We start from the raw sequence: 22,781 nt of genomic DNA, 5'->3' as shown, positions 1-22,781 counted from the left end.
CCCTTCCTCTTAATGAAAAAATATTTTATCATTTAAGTAAATTTTAACAATTAGAAGAGAGAATATAGAAATAGAATATTTTGTTAAGCTGTCGAATGTAAGACAGACAAGGGGAAAAAGTTGATTTCAAGATGTTTAATAAACTAATAATGTTAATGTGATCCATAGTCCGAGAAATGGTCGAATTGTTGGGACTGCGAATCAATATTTGTTTGAGTTCAGTAAGAGATAAGAAATGATTTGTACTTTTATTATGAGGGAGTTGTTCACTTCTATAGGCAAAGTGATGAAGTCGGTAGGTTGTGGCGCATGTTGGCACTTTAAACATAACGCGAGGGATGCCCTGCACAAGGTGGATTATCGTTGGATTGATTTTGTGGTAGCGTGAGTAGCTCGTGGATCACTCTAGAGTGGATTGGACCTCCATAGAGGTCCTATTTCAATTCGCCCTTGCCATGTCCAGAACAATGTTACACAAATAAATTAACTATAACATGTAATTTTTTGCCTGTTCATGATTTTTGAATTCTATCTTTTGTATCAATTTATATTAACTTGGCCAATTCTTGGTTTACACTAATGTCAGTGTTTGATGCGTAAGCCAATTCTTGTGAGTACTAATCAAATTGAATGCCACATATCAACAAAGCTTCAAAAGGGTAACAACAATAATTATAAGCATTACAAATATCATTCTTCACATTATTCAAATCTACAATTCCATTAACAGATTATCAAAATTACAACCAAACTCCAAAATAAAACCTTGTCAAATTTTTCTTCGCATTCAAATATTCCAAATCACACTTGCAACTCCAATGTTTTAAATTTTCATATGACTTCAAGCACAACTGCATTTATCAGCAATTCTCTGTAAGACCAAAAATCACGATATGATCGTAATCTAATTAAGAACCTTATGCTAACTCTATTTTTAGAGTATAGCCAAAGACATCGGACAACCGCATCAATTGTATTTATCTGCGATTCTCTATAATACCAAAGATCACGACATAATCTTAATCGCGATTGTAACTGCAATTTAAAACCTCCAGCTAACTTGATTGCTAGAGAACAGCCAAAGGCATTGAATGATCGAAACTACCTCTTAGAGCTCGGGTTCTACTACCCATCTTCTTTTTCATCGTCATGACACTTCCGCCTTCAACTTTTCTCCCAAAAGGAATCTTAGAAGGTGCAGATGGTGGTTTTTCACCCAAACCTTCCCTACTAGCACCACCATTAACAAGTATCCTTGTAATCCCAACATAGTTCAATGACTCAACAATTTGCAAAGCACTAACACCTTTATTAGTCCTTGCTTCGACATCAGCACCTTTCTTAACCAAAAACTCAGTCACATCAGCATGTCCTGATTCAGCAGCACAATGCAAAGCTGTATAACCATCTTCATCTTTTGCATCCAAATCAATACCTTTCTCCACAAGAAACCTAACAGCATCCATTCTTCCTTTGAATGCAGCCCTATGAAGTGATGTCCAACCATTTTGATCCCTTCCATTGATCACTCCACCGCTTTCCAAAACCTTTTGGATTGTCCTCACCTCACCTTTTCGCGCAGCCGCACATAAATTGTCCCCTAAACGAAGTGCATCAAACAGGCGTGAATGTCCGTTTTCAGCCGCCACATCGAACGCTGTTTTCCCTAGTTTGTTTCTCACATATTTTGTAGCTCCTTTATGCAACAAAAGCTTCACCATGTTCTCATCTCCATTGGCTGCTGCTATGTGTAAAGGTGTGTCACCTTCTCTTATGTTTCGAACATCGGTTCTCGCCCCGTTCGCTAACAAAAGCCTAGCACAATCTCTTCTTTTTTCTTCAACAGCTAAGTGCAAAGAAGTGTTACCATCTTTTGTCAATGAGTCAACTCTTGCACCTTTGAGTAAGAGAAGCCTTAGAATCTCCATGTGTCCTTCTCTCGAAGCATGATGAATAGGTCGAAAAACCGAAGATTCTGATCCTTCTGTGTTGGCCTTATGAGCTAAAAGAAGCTCAACAATCAATGATTCGCCGGAGGAAGATGCAGCCTCAAGTGGAGTTGATCCAACACTATTAGTAGCCTCAATATCAGGCTTGAATTCAAGGATCAATTGAACAAGATCAGGTCTTGTTTTCGAAATAGCCAAATGAAGCAAAGTTTGACCTGTTGAGTCTTTTGAGTTCACTGATTCCCATAAAGGATCACTTTTTTCAAGCACTTCTCTTATATCATCCATTGAGTTACCATCTTCAACAAGTTGAGTCAAAATTTGTGATCCAACAAACATGACTTTGATTGCACTATCAATGAAGACTTGTTTCTTCTTGGTAGTGAACCAATCACTTGGAACAGAATCAAACATGGATGAAGGTTCTTTGATAGCTGCACCTGGAGCAAGAACACTATGGAGAAGGAATGAATCATCTGAAAAAGGAAAAGAGTGAGGGAGATTATTTGAACCTTGTTGCTGTGGAGGATGATACGTTATCTCTATGACTAGTGATGCTAATGGTGAAATGATTCCTGATTGAGGTTTAATTGTGTATCTTGTTTTGATAAGTGGTTGAATTCTAAATGCAACTGGCATAGTGTACATAACATTGTTTAAGGTTATTTTTCCTATACATTTTTGTCCTTCTTCAACTCTTATTAGTACTATGTTTGATGGATCTAACTTTATGAGTCTATCCATGTTTTTGGTTTAGTCTTTGTTTTGAAAAAAAATTATGTTTACTAACACTTTTGGTTTTGTTGCTATTGATGTTTCACAACACTTTTGGTTTATGATGGTTTATGGTTTAAGGAAGATTTTTGTTGTTGGAAATGAAATGAAGGAGAAGAGAAAATTAATGAAAGGAATTGGTGAAGGGGTTTGGTGAAGATTTGATTTGATTTTAAGGTATAGTGTGAATGAAAAGGTAGATACTATAAGGGCCGGCTATAACTAGAATGTGCCAAGTGGTGATGAAAATATCAATGCTGACTTGTTCTATTCGGCTTATGAATTTTATGTATAAGTTAAACAACTTAGTAGTTTAAGTTTTCTTGGAAAAGGACTTATTTGTATAAGTTAAAAGGGAGATAAATTAATCTCTTTGTTGCTTGTGCTACTCAAAGCTTTCATTGCTTTTATTTTATTATATTTTGCATTGAAAAGGCCAATTTTGTTGTTAAATAATCATATTCCTATGGTTGTTTGTTTGGTGAGAATATTATATTGGCATATGGGTGTTAGAATATTATATGGAGGCATATGAGGCCATAACAAAATTTATTAAATGGGTTTAAATATGTATAATAAACCCTTGAAAAGTGGTAATTTTGTTTTTTGTCAAGTGAAAAAAATTTGTCACATTTGGATTCATCATTTATGTTAATGTTTCAACTTTGGTTTTGTACCTTATTAACTTTACCAAGAGCCTACGTAAAAGATACTGATTTTTGTGCCAGAAATCCTTGCTTGAAAGCTATCCTATGATCAAAAGTGAAATGGTAACAATACACTCTTCAAAAACGTTTTTCTCAAATACACTATTTTATGTTGCTTGAGATCCTTGCTTGAAAACTATCTTATGATCTAAGGACCAACTAATCAGAGGGGACCAATCTCATCGCCCATTTGTGGGATTCCATTTAAAGTCATATCAAAGTTTTGTATGGACTTGCCTACCGAAATTGGCACCAGAGGGAATCCACATTCTAAGATCCCAAGTCAATCACTAGGTCAACCCCAAATGAGTTCATATTGATCACATTTAAATTTCAACAAATAAAGAAACATATTGGTGTGTATTAGAAAATGTGTTACATATATGAGTTCTTTGGTTGAAGAGATTACATACAAGGACAAACATTGACAAATTTTAGTAAAATCATGGGCCAAAATGATATAAACAAATTTGGGAAATTAAAAATGAAAATTACAATAGTTTTATAGACTAAACACTTAAGTGTATATGTTTGAATTAACGATAAGTTTAACAAAATTATATTGTATTACCATAATTTTGACAAAAGATACTCTATATCTTCAACAAAATTATAGTGTCGTCTTGATTTCGTTGAATCTAAATATATTCTTAATGCAAACATGCTTTCTCTAACACCGTGATTTTGTCGAATCCACCTTATATTCATACATACGTGTTCTTGAATATGGAAAGATGAACCCACCTTGGTTGGCCAAGGGGTATTGGCTTAGGTCTTGGGAGTATGCTCCTCTTGGTCTCAGATTTAATTCTCTCCAATGTTAATTAATTTAGGTAGACTAATTTAGCTTCTTAAAAAAAATGAAAAGATGTTTTCTCTTTCTTTATCTGTTTCTTAAGTATTATCGGATTTCTAATATGTAAATAATATTATTCATGACTTAGTTTGAATAAGTACAAAGATAGTATAATAATTTTGGTTTTGGCAATTTGGGAAAACATTCGCTTGTGACCAACAAGACACAAGCATATTTTATGTGATTCTGAGTATATGCAAGGGACATTGGTTTACTAAGCCAACTATAGTGAGGTCACAAACTATATTATATTATATAAGATTCTCAGTGTTGCTTTCTGCTTTGTTTGCAAAAGTTGTTTTCTTGTCCTCTAATGACCTTAATTAAACAATATTACGAAATATCAATGTCACATACATGAGACCTTGAAGAGAAACGCATTCAAGCTAACACCACCAAACCAATATAAATAGGTTAATATGCATTAAAAAATAAATAATACATAGTTACAAGGTCTCATGCAAATATTATTTTGAAAGCATATGTTGACAATCCATCGTAATCGATCTTTCTTGTAAATATTACGGAAAAACTTTTACTCTTTCGGTCTTAAATAGATGAACAAATTGGATCAACAAAAGTTGATATATTTCAATTAAAATAAGATTATCTTTTTTCCTTCCAAATTATCCATCATAATTCAAATCAAAGTTATTTTTTCTAATTCATGCATTTGTCACTCCTAAGTATTCCTACAAGTTGATTAGTTGTAATGCTAATGTTTGTTGTTAATGTATACTTGACAAATTGAGCAATTGTGCTACATTTATAGACCTGCATGGAGTAAAAATGACTATCATATGTTTCTCTAGAATGAAATGTAAATAAAAATGCATATTAAAAAAAGTTGTTGATCATGTTTCATTTATCAAAGTAGTAACAATACTAGGTTGATGCTCTTGACATATAATGAGCAACAAAATTTTGAGTGATTGGAAAGAAGCATTTTGCAATCATACAAAATGTAGCCAAATTCGGTTTGGTTAATAGAACTATCAACTATGTCATCAACAATTAGTTTATTGGTTCAATTGACATGTTCAACACTCCTATTTCTCCAAACAAAATATGAGAGAAATAATTGATACTTATATTTCATTCTAAAATGTATAAGTTAATTTTAATTATAATTTATTGTAATTAGATTTCTTTGTAACATTTATATAGCTATCAACATATTATATTTATATACTGTCAAAAAAAAAACTTTTTTTTTTGAGGGAACTGTCAAAAAAAAACATATTATATTTATATTAACCTACAAAATGTTGAAATCCATTTATGTATTTGAAGAGGCATCGATTCTAAAATTGAAAACCTTTCCACTATTCAGTAAGGTAAATTCCTTTATAAAAAAAAAAAAATTATGCATTGGTGAAGTTTTTTTTTAGTACATCCGCGAAGTTGAATGACAAATTATATGATTATAATATTAAGAAATATATAAATAGAAGTTTTGTCTTGAAAACTTTTTTTTTTTTAGTTGATTAATCAATGCCTCTGAGGCATTGGTTAGCATTCTTCTAATATTAATTGTGTTATTTCAAAATTAGAATACTAACCTCTTATGTCATATTATGTGTATCTTTGTTTTTCTCCTACTTCTATCTTCTACATTGTATTTAACATTGGTATTTTTTATATAACATAATCTCTATCAGTAGTTGTAGACACGCAGTAAACTATATTAAGATTCTCTATGTTTCTCTTCTTTTTATCTCTTCATTTCCTGCTATTTTTTTCTTCCATTGTCCTCTCTTCCTCATAATTAATTTTAAATTCTCAGACTCCCATGAATTGCTAATGTCAATTGGCAGTTGAATTAGGGAATTCAATGGAAAATTAGTGGTATAAATGACAATTGGAATGTCAAGAACCAGAATTGAAAGAGATATTTGAATGAGAATTAGCAGACACAATATGGACTGTACAAAAAATGAAGTAAATAAAAAAATATATATAAAAATGAGTTATTTTATATTTAATTTAATTTGGTTGCAAAAAAAAAAAAAATGCTGCAGGCTGTGGGGTTCGAACCCACGCGCACTCAGTGCAGTAGGTCTTAAGTCTACCCCCTTAGACCACTCGGGCAAGCCTGCTTGTTGTTTCTTAAACCAAAATAATAAATATTTAACTTCTAAACAGACATAAATTATTGACCTATATAAAAAAGAATTGTATGTGTCATAAATGCTTTTCATTGAATGTGACACCTTCAAAAAATAAATGCTTTTGGTTGGATCAACGTTTTGACGTATTTGCATATGTCATCATGACTGAAAAAACCAATTCATTTAGGTAAGAAAAAAAAACATTTTGAGGGTAAATTATGTCTCATAAACTATGAAGTGGATACACTAAAATATTTCATTTCAATTAGCACTATCAATATTGTTACGTCAGACATCTTCATCTGAGTACGAACTTGAGACCTCGTAATTGTCTTTATGAGTACTAGTGCTGTACCCGTGCATACGCACGGGTTGCGCCGTTGGCGCATATTTTTTTGTCAATGTTTATAATTTAATTCAGGAGAGTAATAATAAAAGTAATTTTTTTTGTAGATGGGCAAAAAAAATTCAAAAAATAACCATTTCAGGAACTTATAAATATAACTTGTATAATTTTCGCACGCTTAAGTGTTTAGAACGTTTTATATAATTTATTATGATATAACTGACCCCACTTATTAAGTTTTCTGAATCCGTCACTTCATCTAGATCTGCTTTACTACATACAAAACCACATGCAAAACTCAGTTTATCTGTCATATCTCACTGAATCTATATAAAAAAATTTCAGTGGGAGTTAATAAACATATTAATAATTACAAACACATAATCAATATTATATAATATCAGAACTTAAAGCATTTTATACAAAGTTTTAACCTAAATTTCTACATAAAGTCATTTGTATGATTAAATGAGAAACCAATTAGTGACAACTTGTCTTTTTTATCTGAGTTAATTTCTTTTGTGACAATTGATTCTGTACATTTGAGCTATTTCTAAGATTTTATAAGTGACAACTCGTTTAGCGTGTATGCTCATAAAAAAAACTTGTCTGCTGTATGAAATTTAACTTTATCAGTGACAACTTATCACTTTTTTTCATGCATATTAGTTAAAGAGAGATTAATATCGTTGTATAATAAAAGTTTATCAGAGTTAATTTCATTTATTAAAACTTATCCCGTACATTTGAGTTATTTCTAAGATTTTATAAGTGACAACTTGTCTTTTTTATATGAGTTAATTCCATTTGTGACAATTGAACCCGTACATTATAGTTATTTCTAAGATTTTTTAAGTGACAACTGGTTTAGCATATTAACTCCAAAAAAAAAATGTATATGTCGTATGAAGTTTAACTTTATTATTGACAACTTATCACTTTTTTCATGCATTTTAGTTAATGAGAGCTTAATATCGTTGTATAATGAAAGTTTATCAGAGTTAATTTCATTTGTGAGAACTTATCCCGTACATTTGAGTTATTTTAATGATTTTATAAGTGACAACTTGTCTTTTTATCTGAGTTAATTCCTTTTGTGACAACTGATCCCGTACATTTGAGATATTTCAAAGATTTTATAAGTGACAGCTCGTTTAGCGTGTTTGCTCGTAAAAAAAACTTGTCTGTTGTATGAAATTTAACTTTATGAGTGACAACTTATCACTTTTTTCATGCATTTTTAGATAAAGAGAGCTTAATATCGTTGTATAATAAAAGTTTATCAGAGTTAATTTCATTTGTGAAAACTTATCCCATACATTTGAGTTATTTTTAAGATTTTATAAGTGACAACTTGTCTTTTCTATCAGAGTTAATTCCATTTGTGACAACTGATCCCGTACATTAGAGTTATTTCTAAGATTTTATAAGTGACAACTCGTTTACTGTATTAACTCCAAAAAAAAAAACTTGTATGTCGTATGATGTTTAACTTTATTAGTGACAACTTATCACTTTTTTCATGCATTTTAGCTAAAGAGGGATTAATATCGTTGTATAATAAAAGTTTATCAGAGTAAATTTCATTTATTAAAACTGATCCCATACATTAGAGTTATTTCTAAGATTTTATAAGTGACAACTTGTCTTTTTTCTCTGAGTTAATTCCATTTGTGACAACTAATCCCGTACATTATTGATATTTCTAAGATTTTATAAGTGACAACTGGTTTAGCGTATTAACTCCTAAAAAAAATGTGTATGTCATATGAAGTTTAACTTTATTAGTGACAACCTATCAATTTTTTTCATGCATTTTAGTTAAAGAGATTACTATCATTGTATAATAAAAGTTTATCAGAGTTAATTTTATTTGTGAAAACTTATCCCGTGCATTTGAGTTATTTTAAAGATTTTATAATTGACAACTTGTCTTTTTTATCTGAGTCAATTCCTTTTGTGACAACTGATCCCGTACATTTGAGCTATTTCTAAGATTTTATAAATGACAACTCGTTTAGCATGTTTGCTATGAAAAAAACTTGTCTGTTGTATGAAATTTAACTTTATCAGTGACAACTAATCACTTTTTCATGCATTTTAGTTAAAGGGAGCTTAATATCGTTGTATAATAAAAGTTTATCAGAGTTAATTTCATTTGTGAAAACTTATCCCGTACATTTGAGTTATTTCTAAGATTTTATAAGTGACAACTTGTCTTTTTTATCTGAGTTAATTCCATTTGTGACAACTGATCCAGTACATTTGAGATATTTCTATGATTTTATAAGTGACAGCTCGTTTAGCGTGTTTGCTCTACAAAAAACTTGTCTGCTGTATGAAATTTAACTTTATTAGTGACAACTTATCACTTTTTTCATGCATTTTAGTTAAAGAGAGCTTAATATCGTAGTATAATAAAAGTTTATCAGAGTTAATTTCATTTGTGAAAACTTATCCCGTGCATTTGAGTTATTTTAAAGATTTTATAATTGACAACTTGTCTTTTTTATCTGAGTCAATTCCTTTTGTGACAACTGATCTCGTACATTTGAGCTATTTCTAAGATTTTATAAGTGACAACTCATTTAGCGTGTTTGCTCTGAAAATAACATGTATGTTGTATGAAATTTAACTTTATCAGTGACAACTAATCACTTTTTCATGCATTTTAGTTAAAGAGAGCTTAATATCGTTGTATAACAAAAGTTTATCAGAGTTAATTTCATTTGTGAAAACTTATCCCGTACATTTGAGTTATTTCTAAGATTTTATAAGTGACAACTTGTCTTTTTTATCTTAGTTAATTCCATTTGTGACAACTGATCCCGTACATTATTGTTATTTCTAAGATTTTATAAGTGACAAATAAACCGTTTAGCGTATTAACTCCTAAAAAAACGTGTATGTCGTATGAAGTTTAACTTTATTAGTGAAAACTTATCACTTTTTTCATGCATTTTAGTTAATGAGAGCTTAATATCGTTGTACAGTAAAAGTTTATCAGAGTTAATTTCATTTGTGAAAACTTATCCCGTACATTTGAGTTATTTTAAAAATTTTATAAGTGACAACTTGTCTTTTTATCAGATTTAATTCCTTTTGTGACAATTGATCCTGTACATTTGAGCTATCTGTAAGATTTTATAAGTGACAACTCATTTAGCGTGTATGCTCATAAAAAAAACTTGTTTGCTGTATGAAATTTAACTTTATCAGTGACAACTTATCACTTTTTTCATGCATATTAGTTAAAGAGAGATTAATATCGTTGTATAATAAAAGTTTATCAGAGTTAATTTCATTTATTAAAACTTATCCCGTACATTAGAATTATTTCTAAGATTTTATAAGTGACAACTTGTCTTTTTTCTCTGAGTTAATTCCATTTGTGACAACTAATCCCGTGCATTATTGTTATTTCTAAGATTTTCTAAGATTTTATAAGTGACAATTGGTTTAGTGTATTAACTCCTAAAAAAAACGTATATGTCGTATGAAGTTTAACTTTATTATAGACAACTTATCACTTTTTTCATGCATTTTAGTTAATGAGAGCTTAATATCGTTGTATAATAATAGTTTATTAGAGTTAATATCATATGTGAAAACTTATCCCGTACATTTGAGTTATTTCTAAGATTTTATAGTGACAACTTGTCTTTTTTATCTGAGTTAATTCCTTTGGTGACAACTGATCCCCGTACTTTTGAGCTATTTTTAAGATTTTATAAGTGACAACTCGTTTAGCGTGTTTGCACATAAAAAAAAAACTTGTCCGATGTATGAAATTTAACTTTATTAGTGACAACTTATCACTTTTTTCATGCATTTTAGTTAAAGAGAGCTTAATATCGTTGTATAATAAAAGTTTATCAGAGTTAATTTCATTTTTGAAAACTTATCATGTACATTTGAGTTATTTCTAAGATTTTATTAGTGACAACTTGTCTTTTTTCTCTGAGTTAATTCCATCTGTGACAACTGATACCGTACATTTTAGTTATTTCTAAGATTTTATAAGCGACAACTGGTTTAGTGTATTAACTCCTAAAAAAAACGTGTATGTCGTATAAAGTTTAACTTTATTAGTGACAGCCTATCACTTTTTTCATGCATTTTCGTTAAAGAGAGCTTAATATCGTTGTATAATAAAAGTTTATCAAAGTTAATTTCATTTGTGAAAACTTATCCCGTGCATTTGAGTTATTTTAAAGATTTTATAATTGACAACTTAACTTTTTTATCGGAGTCAATTCCTTTTGTGACAACTGATCCCGTACATTTGAACTAATTTTAAGATTTTATAAGTGACAACTCGTTTAACGTGTTTGCTCAGAAAAAAAAACTTGTCTGCTGTATGAAATTTAACTTTATCACTGACAACTTATCACTTTTTCATGCATTTTAGTTAAAGAGAGTTAATATAATTGTATAAGAAAAGTTTATCAAAGTTAAAATCATTTGTGAAAACTTATCCCGTACATTTGAGTTATTTCTAAGATTTTATAAGTGACAACTTGTCTTTTTTATCTTAGTTAATTCCATTTGTGACAACTGATCCCGTACATTATTGTTATTTCTAAGATTTTATAAGTGACAAATAAACCGTTTAGCGTATTAACTCCTAAAAAAACGTGTATGTCGTATGAAGTTTAACTTTATTAGTGAAAACTTATAACTTTTTTCATGCATTTTAGTTAATGAGAGCTTAATATCGTTGTACAGTAAAAGTTTATCAGAGTTAATTTCATTTGTGAAAACTTATCCCGTACATTTGAGTTATTTTAAAAATTTTATAAGTGACAACTTGTCTTTTTATCAGATTTAATTCCTTTTGTGACAATTGATCCTGTACATTTGAGCTATCTGTAAGATTTTATAAGTGACAACTCATTTAGCGTGTATGCTCATAAAAAAAACTTGTTTGCTGTATGAAATTTAACTTTATCAGTGACAACTTATCACTTTTTTCATGCATATTAGTTAAAGAGAGATTAATATCGTTGTATAATAAAAGTTTATCAGAGTTAATTTCATTTATTAAAACTTATCCCGTACATTAGAATTATTTCTAAGATTTTATAAGTGACAACTTGTCTTTTTTCTCTGAGTTAATTCCATTTGTGACAACTAATCCCGTGCATTATTGTTATTTCTAAGATTTTCTAAGATTTTATAAGTGACAATTGGTTTAGTGTATTAACTCCTAAAAAAAACGTATATGTCGTATGAAGTTTAACTTTATTATTGACAACTTATCACTTTTTTCATGCATTTTAGTTAATGAGAGCTTAATATCGTTGTATAATAATAGTTTATTAGAGTTAATATCATATGTGAAAACTTATCCCGTACATTTGAGTTATTTCTAAGATTTTATAGTGACAACTTGTCTTTTTTATCTGAGTTAATTCCTTTGGTGACAACTGATCCCCGTACTTTTGAGCTATTTTTAAGATTTTATAAGTGACAACTCGTTTAGCGTGTTTGCACATAAAAAAAAAACTTGTCCGATGTATGAAATTTAACTTTATTAGTGACAACTTATCACTTTTTTCATGCATTTTAGTTAAAGAGAGCTTAATATCGTTGTATAATAAAAGTTTATCAGAGTTAATTTCATTTTTGAAAACTTATCATGTACATTTGAGTTATTTCTAAGATTTTATTAGTGACAACTTGTCTTTTTTCTCTGAGTTAATTCCATCTGTGACAACTGATACCGTACATTTTAGTTATTTCTAAGATTTTATAAGCGACAACTGGTTTAGTGTATTAACTCCTAAAAAAAACGTGTATGTCGTATAAAGTTTAACTTTATTAGTGACAGCCTATCACTTTTTTCATGCATTTTCGTTAAAGAGAGCTTAATATCGTTGTATAATAAAAGTTTATCAAAGTTAATTTCATTTGTGAAAACTTATCCCGTGCATTTGAGTTATTTTAAAGATTTTATAATTGACAACTTAACTTTTTTATCGGAGTCAATTCCTTTTGTGACAACTGATCCCGTACATTTGAACTAATTTTAAGATTTTATAAGTGACAACTCGTTTAACGTGTTTGCTCAGAAAAAAAAACTTGTCTGCTGTATGAAATTTAACTTTATCACTGACAACTTATCACTTTTTCATGCATTTTAGTTAAAGAGAGTTAATATAATTGTATAAGAAAAGTTTATCAAAGTTAAAATCATTTGTGAAAACTTATCCCGTACATTTGAGTTATTTCTAAGATTTTATAAGTGACAACTTGTCTTTTTTATCTTAGTTAATTCCATTTGTGACAACTGATCCCGTACATTATTGTTATTTCTAAGATTTTATAAGTGACAAATAAACCGTTTAGCGTATTAACTCCTAAAAAAACGTGTATGTCGTATGAAGTTTAACTTTATTAGTGAAAACTTATAACTTTTTTCATGCATTTTAGTTAATGAGAGCTTAATATCGTTGTACAGTAAAAGTTTATCAGAGTTAATTTCATTTGTGAAAACTTATCCCGTACATTTGAGTTATTTTAAAAATTTTATAAGTGACAACTTGTCTTTTTATCAGATTTAATTCCTTTTGTGACAATTGATCCTGTACATTTGAGCTATCTGTAAGATTTTATAAGTGACAACTCATTTAGCGTGTATGCTCATAAAAAAAACTTGTTTGCTGTATGAAATTTAACTTTATCAGTGACAACTTATCACTTTTTTCATGCATATTAGTTAAAGAGAGATTAATATCGTTGTATAATAAAAGTTTATCAGAGTTAATTTCATTTATTAAAACTTATCCCGTACATTAGAATTATTTCTAAGATTTTATAAGTGACAACTTGTCTTTTTTCTCTGAGTTAATTCCATTTGTGACAACTAATCCCGTGCATTATTGTTATTTCTAAGATTTTCTAAGATTTTATAAGTGACAATTGGTTTAGTGTATTAACTCCTAAAAAAAACGTATATGTCGTATGAAGTTTAACTTTATTATTGACAACTTATCACTTTTTTCATGCATTTTAGTTAATGAGAGCTTAATATCGTTGTATAATAATAGTTTATTAGAGTTAATATCATATGTGAAAACTTATCCCGTACATTTGAGTTATTTCTAAGATTTTATAGTGACAACTTGTCTTTTTTATCTGAGTTAATTCCTTTGGTGACAACTGATCCCCGTACTTTTGAGCTATTTTTAAGATTTTATAAGTGACAACTCGTTTAGCGTGTTTGCACATAAAAAAAAAACTTGTCCGATGTATGAAATTTAACTTTATTAGTGACAACTTATCACTTTTTTCATGCATTTTAGTTAAAGAGAGCTTAATATCGTTGTATAATAAAAGTTTATCAGAGTTAATTTCATTTTTGAAAACTTATCATGTACATTTGAGTTATTTCTAAGATTTTATTAGTGACAACTTGTCTTTTTTCTCTGAGTTAATTCCATCTGTGACAACTGATACCGTACATTTTAGTTATTTCTAAGATTTTATAAGCGACAACTGGTTTAGTGTATTAACTCCTAAAAAAAACGTGTATGTCGTATAAAGTTTAACTTTATTAGTGACAGCCTATCACTTTTTTCATGCATTTTCGTTAAAGAGAGCTTAATATCGTTGTATAATAAAAGTTTATCAAAGTTAATTTCATTTGTGAAAACTTATCCCGTGCATTTGAGTTATTTTAAAGATTTTATAATTGACAACTTAACTTTTTTATCGGAGTCAATTCCTTTTGTGACAACTGATCCCGTACATTTGAACTAATTTTAAGATTTTATAAGTGACAACTCGTTTAACGTGTTTGCTCAGAAAAAAAAACTTGTCTGCTGTATGAAATTTAACTTTATCACTGACAACTTATCACTTTTTCATGCATTTTAGTTAAAGAGAGTTAATATAATTGTATAAGAAAAGTTTATCAAAGTTAAAATCATTTGTGAAAACTTATCCCGTACATTTGAGTTATTTCTAAGATTTTATAAGTGACAACTTGTCTTTTTTATGAGTTAATTCCATTTGTGACAACTGATCCCGTACATTATTGTTATTTCTAAGATTTTATAAGTGACAAATAAACCGTTTAGCGTATTAACTCCTAAAAAAACGTGTATGTCGTATGAAGTTTAACTTTATTAGTGAAAACTTATAACTTTTTTCATGCATTTTAGTTAATGAGAGCTTAATATCGTTGTACAATAAAAGTTTATCAGAGTTAATTTCATTTGTGAAAACTTATCCCGTACATTTGAGTTATTTTAAAAATTTTATAAGTGACAACTTGTCTTTTTATCAGATTTAATTCCTTTTGTGACAATTGATCCCGTACATTTGAGCTATCTGTAAGATTTTATAAGTGACAACTCATTTAGCGTGTATGCTCATAAAAAAAACTTGTTTGCTGTATGAAATTTAACTTTATCAGTGACAACTTATCACTTTTTTCATGCATATTAGTTAAAGAGAGATTAATATCGTTGTATAATAAAAGTTTATCAGAGTTAATTTCATTTATTAAAACTTATCCCGTACATTAGAGTTATTTCTAAGATTTTATAAGTGACAACTTGTCTTTTTCCTCTGAGTTAATTCCATTTGTGACAACTAATCCCGTGCATTATTGTTATTTCTAAGATTTTCTAAGATTTTATAAGTGACAATTGGTTTAGTGTATTAACTCCTAAAAAAACGTATATGTCGTATGAAGTTTAACTTTATTATTGACAACTTATCACTTTTTTCATGCATTTTAGTTAATGAGAGCTTAATATCGTTGTATAATAATAGTTTATTAGAGTTAATATCATATGTGAAAACTTATCCCGTACATTTGAGTTATTTCTAAGATTTTATAGTGACAACTTGTCTTTTTTATCTGAGTTAATTCCATTGGTGACAACTGATCCCCGTACTTTTGAGCTATTTTTAAGATTTTATAAGTGACAACTCGTTTAGCGTGTTTGCACATAAAAAAAAAACTTGTCCGATGTATGAAATTTAACTTTATTAGTGACAACTTATCACTTTTTTCATGCATTTTAGTTAAAGAGAGCTTAATATCGTTGTATAATAAAAGTTTATCAGAGTTAATTTCATTTTTGAAAACTTATCATGTACATTTGAGTTATTTCTAAGATTTTATAAGTGACAACTTGTCTTTTTTCTCTGAGTTAATTCCATCTGTGACAACTGATACCGTACATTTTAGTTATTTCTAAGATTTTATAAGCGACAACTGGTTTAGTGTATTAACTCCTAAAAAAAACGTGTATGTCGTATAAAGTTTAACTTTATTAGTGACAGCCTATCACTTTTTTCATGCATTTTCGTTAAAGAGAGCTTAATATCGTTGTATAATAAAAGTTTATCAAAGTTAATTTCATTTGTGAAAACTTATCCCGTGCATTTGAGTTATTTTAAAGATTTTATAATTGACAACTTAACTTTTTTATCGGAGTCAATTCCTTTTGTGACAACTGATCCCGTACATTTGAACTAATTTTAAGATTTTATAAGTGACAACTCGTTTAACGTGTTTGCTCAGAAAAAAAACTTGTCTGCTGTATGAAATTTAACTTTATCAGTGACAACTTATCACATTTTCATGCATTTTAGTTAAAGAGAGTTAATATAATTGTATAAGAAAAGTTTATCAAAGTTAATATCATTTGTGAAAACTTATCCCGTACATTTGAGTTATTTCTAAGATTTTATAAGTGACAACTTGTCTTTTTTATATGAGTTAATTCCATTTGTGACAATTGATCCCGTACATTATAGTTATTTCTAAGATTTTATAAGTGACAACTGGTTTAGCGTATTAACTCCTAAAAAAACGTGTCTGTCGTTTGAAGTTTAACTTTATTAGTGACAACTTATCACTTTTTTCTTGCATTTTAGTTAAAGAGAGCTTAATATCGTTGTACAATAAAAGTTTATCAGAGTTAATTTCATTTGTGAAAACTTATCCCGTACATTTGAGTAATTTTAAAGATTTTATAAGTGACAACTTGTCTTTATCAGAGTTAATTCCTTTTGTGACAACTTATCCCGTACATTTGAGATATTTCTAAGATTTTATAAGTGACAGCTCCTTTAGCGTGTTTGCTCCTAAAAAAAACTTGTCTGCTGTATGAAATTTAACTTTATTAGTGACAACTTATCATTTTTTTCATGCATTTTAGTTAAAGAGAGCTTAATATCGTTGTATAATAAAAGTTTATCAGAGTTAATTTCATTCGTGAAAACTGATCCCGTACATTAGAGTTATTTCTAAGATTTTATAAGTGACAACTCATTTAGCGTGTTTGCTACTAAAAAAATCTTGTTTGCCTTATCACTTTTTTCATGCATTTTAGTTCAATAGAACTTAATAGCGTTGTATAATAAAAGTTTATCAAAGTTAATTCCACTTGTGACAACTTATCGCGTATATTTGGATGATTTTTTAAGCTTAGGTTTGCTACACGTTGTATGGACCCACTTTAATTTATGACATGTGAAATAACAATTATTATTTGATCTTATAAGTTCTAAAAAAAAAAAAAATTACTGAATTAAACTTTGTTAATTCATAGAAAGTTTGACAAAAAAGTGTAACCAAAAAATAGAAAGTTTGACAAAAAGTACCAGATTGTACTTTGTTAATTCATAAAATTTGTAAAATAACATATAATTTGGAACAATAAATTTTAATTAAAATTAGAATGACATATAATTGGATAAAGAAATAAATAACATTAAAAACAATTAATAAGTTGACAAAAAAATTTAAAAACAATTATTTAACACTACTAAATAACATTAAAAACAATTAATAAGTTGAAAAAAAAAATAAAAACAATTATTTAACACTACTACTCTCACATGTGCAGACTCCACACCCACATATTTTTTATTTATTTTATTTTTACTTTTATTCCTTCAACTCACACCACATCTACAAACATTTCATTTTATTTTATTTCTCTATCTCTTCTTCACTTAAGAGATAGTTCTCTCTTCCCTTAAAAAACCATAGCCGCCGCTCCTTCTCCTTCTGGTTGCGGTGGCCGCACCTCCACCACCATATAGTTTTCAATTTCCATTACAACACTAACAATCTTATGATATCATCATTTACTTTCTTCTTGTGTTTATTTTTTCGAAATCCTCATACTGACACTGTATCACCGCCACTAAAAACACCATTTTTGATTAACTTCGATCTCATTCATGGAGTTTAGCAGCGGATATGAAACTTCATCATGTAAGCCCTCTTTTGGATCTAGTTCATCCCACCAAATCGCAGGACTTCTTTCACACATGAAACAACCACACCAACAGCAAATCAAAGATTACATCTCTTGTCATCATACATGCAACAAAACAACAACAATCGAAAGATGAAGTCAGATGTGATTTTGTTGTATTTTCAAGAGATGTAAGAATTATTTTTGTTGATTAGTGAACTGTTTTTGCTTTTATAGATCTGATACTAATGGTAGCCTTTTGGTAATTCTTCTATTAGATCTTTGATAAACAAAGTTCCTTTTTCTTTTTGCATAATCATATAAAAAAAACTATTTCTTTTAATTAATATCACTTTTCTTGTTCGGAGTCAAGAAGTTTTTTTTAATGGAGTCAATGAATCTGTTTTGGTATTCTTTTGATAATACTTCTATTGGATCATTGATAAAAAAAATATTTCTTTGTTTTCTTTTCCTGCAAAATCATTGAAGATGACAAAATAGTAAACACAGAAGACAGTAATAATGTTTTTTTTTTTACAACCTGAAAACTTTTCTTGTTAGCAAAATAGTATCAAAAATTAATTCTGAAGCAAGTTTATTTTTAAGTTTTCTATCTTGTATTTTTTTCCTACACTTTCTTGGATTTTATTAAAAAATATAAAAAAATATGTTGTTCTTACTGCTATTGATTAAAAAGGCTTGTATTTGTGTTTCTTCTGATAAAACAAAATTGGTTATGACTAAACAATTGTTTGTAAATAATTATATTTTTTTGTTTAAATTCAGATCTATGATAAAATCAATAAAAATAAATTATTTACATCTAAAAAAACAAAAAAAAATAATTTATTTTTGAATTTCATGTTTAAACTCTATTTGATATTTTTTCTATCATTTAAATGATTTAATTTGAATGAAAAATCAGATTTTAACTCTTTTTTTCAAAATACATTTATGAAAAATAAATAATTCATTTTAAAATTTAACAAAAATCATTATACTTTGCTTTACAAAAAATTAAACTAAAAATGATATAATAAGTTGAAGATATTATTAGATTTTCCTTTTAGAAATAAAGAATGACATCTCTCTCTCTCTCTCTCTCTCTCACTTTTTGTTCAAAAAAAAAATCTTTTTCTCTCACTTTTCTTTTCAAAGAATATTTTTAAATAGCCACAGGTTGTAAAAACAAATTATTAATGGAAGTGAAAATTGTAGTCACAATATATATCAGACAAAGTTGCTATCTTTTTTGACGTTTGTACTCATCATCATTTTCTTATGCTTTTTCTTGTTCATAATCCTTCATGGTTGTTTTCATTTTTATTTATAGTCTATTTTTTATTTTCTTATAAAAAATAGAATAAATGTTATTTTTACTTTTCTTTTTTCTTTTCAAAAAAAAAAATAAACAAAAGGAATGATTGTGTAAGTTTGTAAATATTTGAAAAAGATTGAACAAACACACTCTACCGTGGCTGTTGATTTTTTTTTTTCCAATTACAATTTGTTGGCTCTATGTATTTAATTTTTTTCAATCAAAAGAAGGAAAAAGTAATACAAAAGAAATACACAATATGAATGGTGTTTTTATACCTTGATCTAAATCATGTCATATTGATTTCGCCGGTTACAAAAATGTCTCATTTATCTTTAGCCTTCAACATAAGAATCACAACATCATAGATCTAACATGAAAAAGCAAAAAAGAATTAAACTTTAATTTTGTAAGTCAATCATGGAAGAAAATAATAAGAAATATAAGGTTAGTTAGTTTCATACTTTTTTTTTTGCACTATAGAAACAAAAGAGATTGGGAGAAATTTCTCATTCGCCTTCAACCTTCAAAATAAGAATCACAACAACACATATCTAACATGAAATGACAAAAAATAATTATATTTTAATTTTATAAGTCAAACATCTCAACAAAATCAGAAATGAAAGGTTAGTTAGTTTCATACCTTTTTTTTTTTGGCATCGTAGAAACAAATGAGATTAGTAAAAATGTAAGATTTATCTTCAACCTTCAACACATGGATAAGAACAACATAGATCTAACATGGAAAAATAAAAATGAATGAAACTTTAATTTTGTAAGTCAAACATACAAAAATAAAAATAAGGAATTGAATGGTTAGTTTGGTTCATACATTTTTCTGCATTTAAGTAACAAAAGAGATTGAGAACAAAAAAAATGTCTCCTTTATCTTCTATCTTCACCATGGAGAAGTGAACTTTCTTTTTGCTTCTACAAAACAAAAAAGAGCAAGCAACAATAATTTATTTTGTAATGAAAATAAACAACAACAACAAAAACAAAGCTTTACTTGTTTTTGATTTCGTGAAAACATCATCAACAACAACAACAAAACTTCAATCGATATGCAAAAAAATAAAATAAACTTGAAGAAATGGTATAAATGAAGAAAGTTTGACATGCTTACTTTTTTTTGAGGGAAGTTTGACATGCTTACTTGAGTATGAAAGAATGAGAACATTGAGATCTGAATAGGGAAAGAGAAAACATGATGAGTTTTGTTTCTACTGAATATATGTGTAGAAAACAAAAGGTAATTTTGTAAAAAAAATCGGAAGAGAGAAAGAGAGAAACATTAGAGAGAGAAGCTTACTTGGATATGGAAGAGAGAGAAGTTTGCAATGAAAAATTGAAATGAGAGAAATAAATTGTTGAGATAGAGTTGTTTATACTGATTTAACATTAGTTGGGAAAAGTGAAGCAATAATATTAAACAAAGCTTTGCTTGTATGTTTGAAATTCAAAATTCAAATTTAGAAGAGGGAAGAAAGTGTGGGAAAAGGTTTTGGGAAGAAAAAGTTTTGCCACTTGTCAATTCAGCAACTGCCCACTTGTCAAGCAAAGCTGCAGCCAAATGGCACACATACACGCTGCCAGATGTCGCCTTGTGGTGCAGCGTGCACTCCTTTCTTATATTATAAGAGATATAATAAGGCATGTATGGTTAAAACTTCAAAAGACAAAAATATACTCATGTTGACTTCCCTACTGGTTGATTTCATTAGCAAAATTACAATGCAAGTGTTTTACATACACAGAGATGTATTTTTTTTTTAGAGGACAGAGATGTCCTTATATATGCAAGTGTTGAAACAAAAGAATTATTAAGAGAAATTGTGTTTTACATCATAAGTGCTTTAGTTCTGTAAATGATAAAAATAAATTCTTACTTTTCAAGAAGTAACTCTAATCTCTTTATAGAGCTCTAATCTTTAGTGAAAATAGTTTAGTTAATTACAATTTGTTTAACAGACTAGAAGAAAGATCATCATGATCAGTAAAGCTGTACATTTATGAAGGAGACTCAGACACAGACGCCGAACATGAAACGGACACATCGACACCAATAGAAATTTGAGAAAATGACATAATTCAATGTACTCATATGTCTCATGTAGGACACGATATGTATCGGACACTGGGACACTGGACATGCTTGATCTAAGGAGTATATGTGCTACATAGGTGCACAATAAAGTGAAAACAGGGGAGTAATAATAGTCTAGTAATTTCATTTCACACACACAGAATTTCCCCAAAAAATTGATTCCAAAGTTTCTGGATTTTGTCAACAGCAGATTGAACAAATTTGTCTCTTGCAGCAAACAAATCATTAGAACAGTTTTGCACAAAAGCCTGAAAAACTTTCTTAGCAATTTTTTCCTTAGCAGATAGTTTCTATAGAAGAATTAAAGGTTCACTTGGCTACAATACACATTAAACACAAGCATATACTAACAAAAATAACTTGTATCATTCAATTGCTTAGCATAAATTCAAACAAGGCTCTTAACTAAAAACTATTCACTATTAGAAACTAATAAAGTACTAAACTCTAATTTCACTATCCAATCCCTAGTTCTTACCTTTCTAGCAATATAGAAAAGAAAAAAAGAACTAAGTAGGATAAAAGAACTTCTTGAGGGACTTTCTAGCACCGGAAACAGCTTTCATCTTTCGCACAACACTGCCAAGCTTATTTGTGAGAAGCCACTCAGCTTCCCACTGTTCTTCCTCACTAGGCTTCTTCACATTGCCTCTGATCCTGTTCACCCGGAGACGCATGACATCGGAATCATACTTCAGCTTATGCTTTCTTACCCTCAGTATTTCCAAGTTTACAACATTGTTTTTTTCATTATCAGCTATGAGAGTCTTGAGTGATTAACGTTGAAGCCTTTCAATTCGTTCAATTACTGAACAACTATGGAAGTCAACAATATTCATGAATGGAGTATTGTTGAGTAGCCGTAAGATAGAGGCTAGGTCGAAGAAATTCCCGGAATCTAGTTCATCCCAATCAAACATAGGAAGCGTGATTTGGTCACGATGAGTAGCAATGAAATTTGCCAACAAAGTGATGTCTTCGTCGCTCAAATTTTTGAGAGGCAAAGGAGCTTCTCCAGGGAGCAAAAGGTGGTACAACCCTGGGTCCACATTTTGAGATTGATTCGGCATACTTATGGATTCATGAACCGGTTTAGAAACAACCAATCATTTTTTTTTTTTTTTAAGAAGTTAAAATGAAATTTATTTAAAACACTAAGAATCCTAGTAAGCACAAGAAATGCTAGGCTAGGAGACTTAAAAAGCAACATACAAAAGAAAAGTGTGTCGTATATATGCGGAACACCCAAACAAATCAAAAACACACTCCACTGAGGGCCCTCGAAACCAATAAAAACTAAACACCGAACCAAGAAGTCATCTCCAAAAACCAAAGTCTAAACGCCTTAAACAAGCCACACCATCTAACATCCATGTATTTGA

General features: G+C 29.1%; 1 protein-coding gene, 1 long non-coding RNA gene and 1 other non-coding gene across 3 annotated transcripts; all 3 read right to left on the bottom strand.

Annotated features, from left to right (window-relative positions):
* Positions 1-660: 660 nt before the first annotated feature.
* LOC146913627 (protein VAPYRIN) lies at positions 661-2,913 on the bottom strand. The gene has a single exon (XM_085716864.1). The coding sequence runs from the start codon at positions 2,691-2,693 to the stop codon at positions 1,068-1,070; it is 1,626 nt and encodes a 541-aa protein (XP_085572990.1). The 5' UTR covers positions 2,694-2,913; the 3' UTR covers positions 661-1,067.
* Positions 2,914-6,302: 3,389 nt separating this feature from the next.
* TRNAL-UAA (transfer RNA leucine (anticodon UAA)) lies at positions 6,303-6,385 on the bottom strand. The gene has a single exon. It is a non-coding gene; the product is annotated as a tRNA-Leu (tRNA).
* Positions 6,386-17,457: 11,072 nt separating this feature from the next.
* LOC146913625 (uncharacterized) lies at positions 17,458-20,647 on the bottom strand. Its single transcript, XR_015013719.1, has 7 exons — positions 20,605-20,647; positions 20,419-20,478; positions 20,125-20,222; positions 19,936-20,028; positions 19,754-19,813; positions 19,568-19,659; positions 17,458-18,084 (listed from the first exon to the last, which is right to left on the bottom strand). It is a non-coding gene; the product is annotated as an uncharacterized LOC146913625 (long non-coding RNA).
* Positions 20,648-22,781: the final 2,134 nt, after the last annotated feature.

Source organism: Medicago sativa, chromosome 6 (assembly GCF_051527215.1).
Source record: "Medicago sativa cultivar Bolivia chromosome 6, Bolivia_mono, whole genome shotgun sequence".
NCBI lineage: Eukaryota > Viridiplantae > Streptophyta > Magnoliopsida > Fabales > Fabaceae > Medicago > Medicago sativa.
The sequence above is the reverse complement of the archived record's forward strand: the minus strand, read 5'-3'. Positions and strand labels throughout refer to the sequence as shown.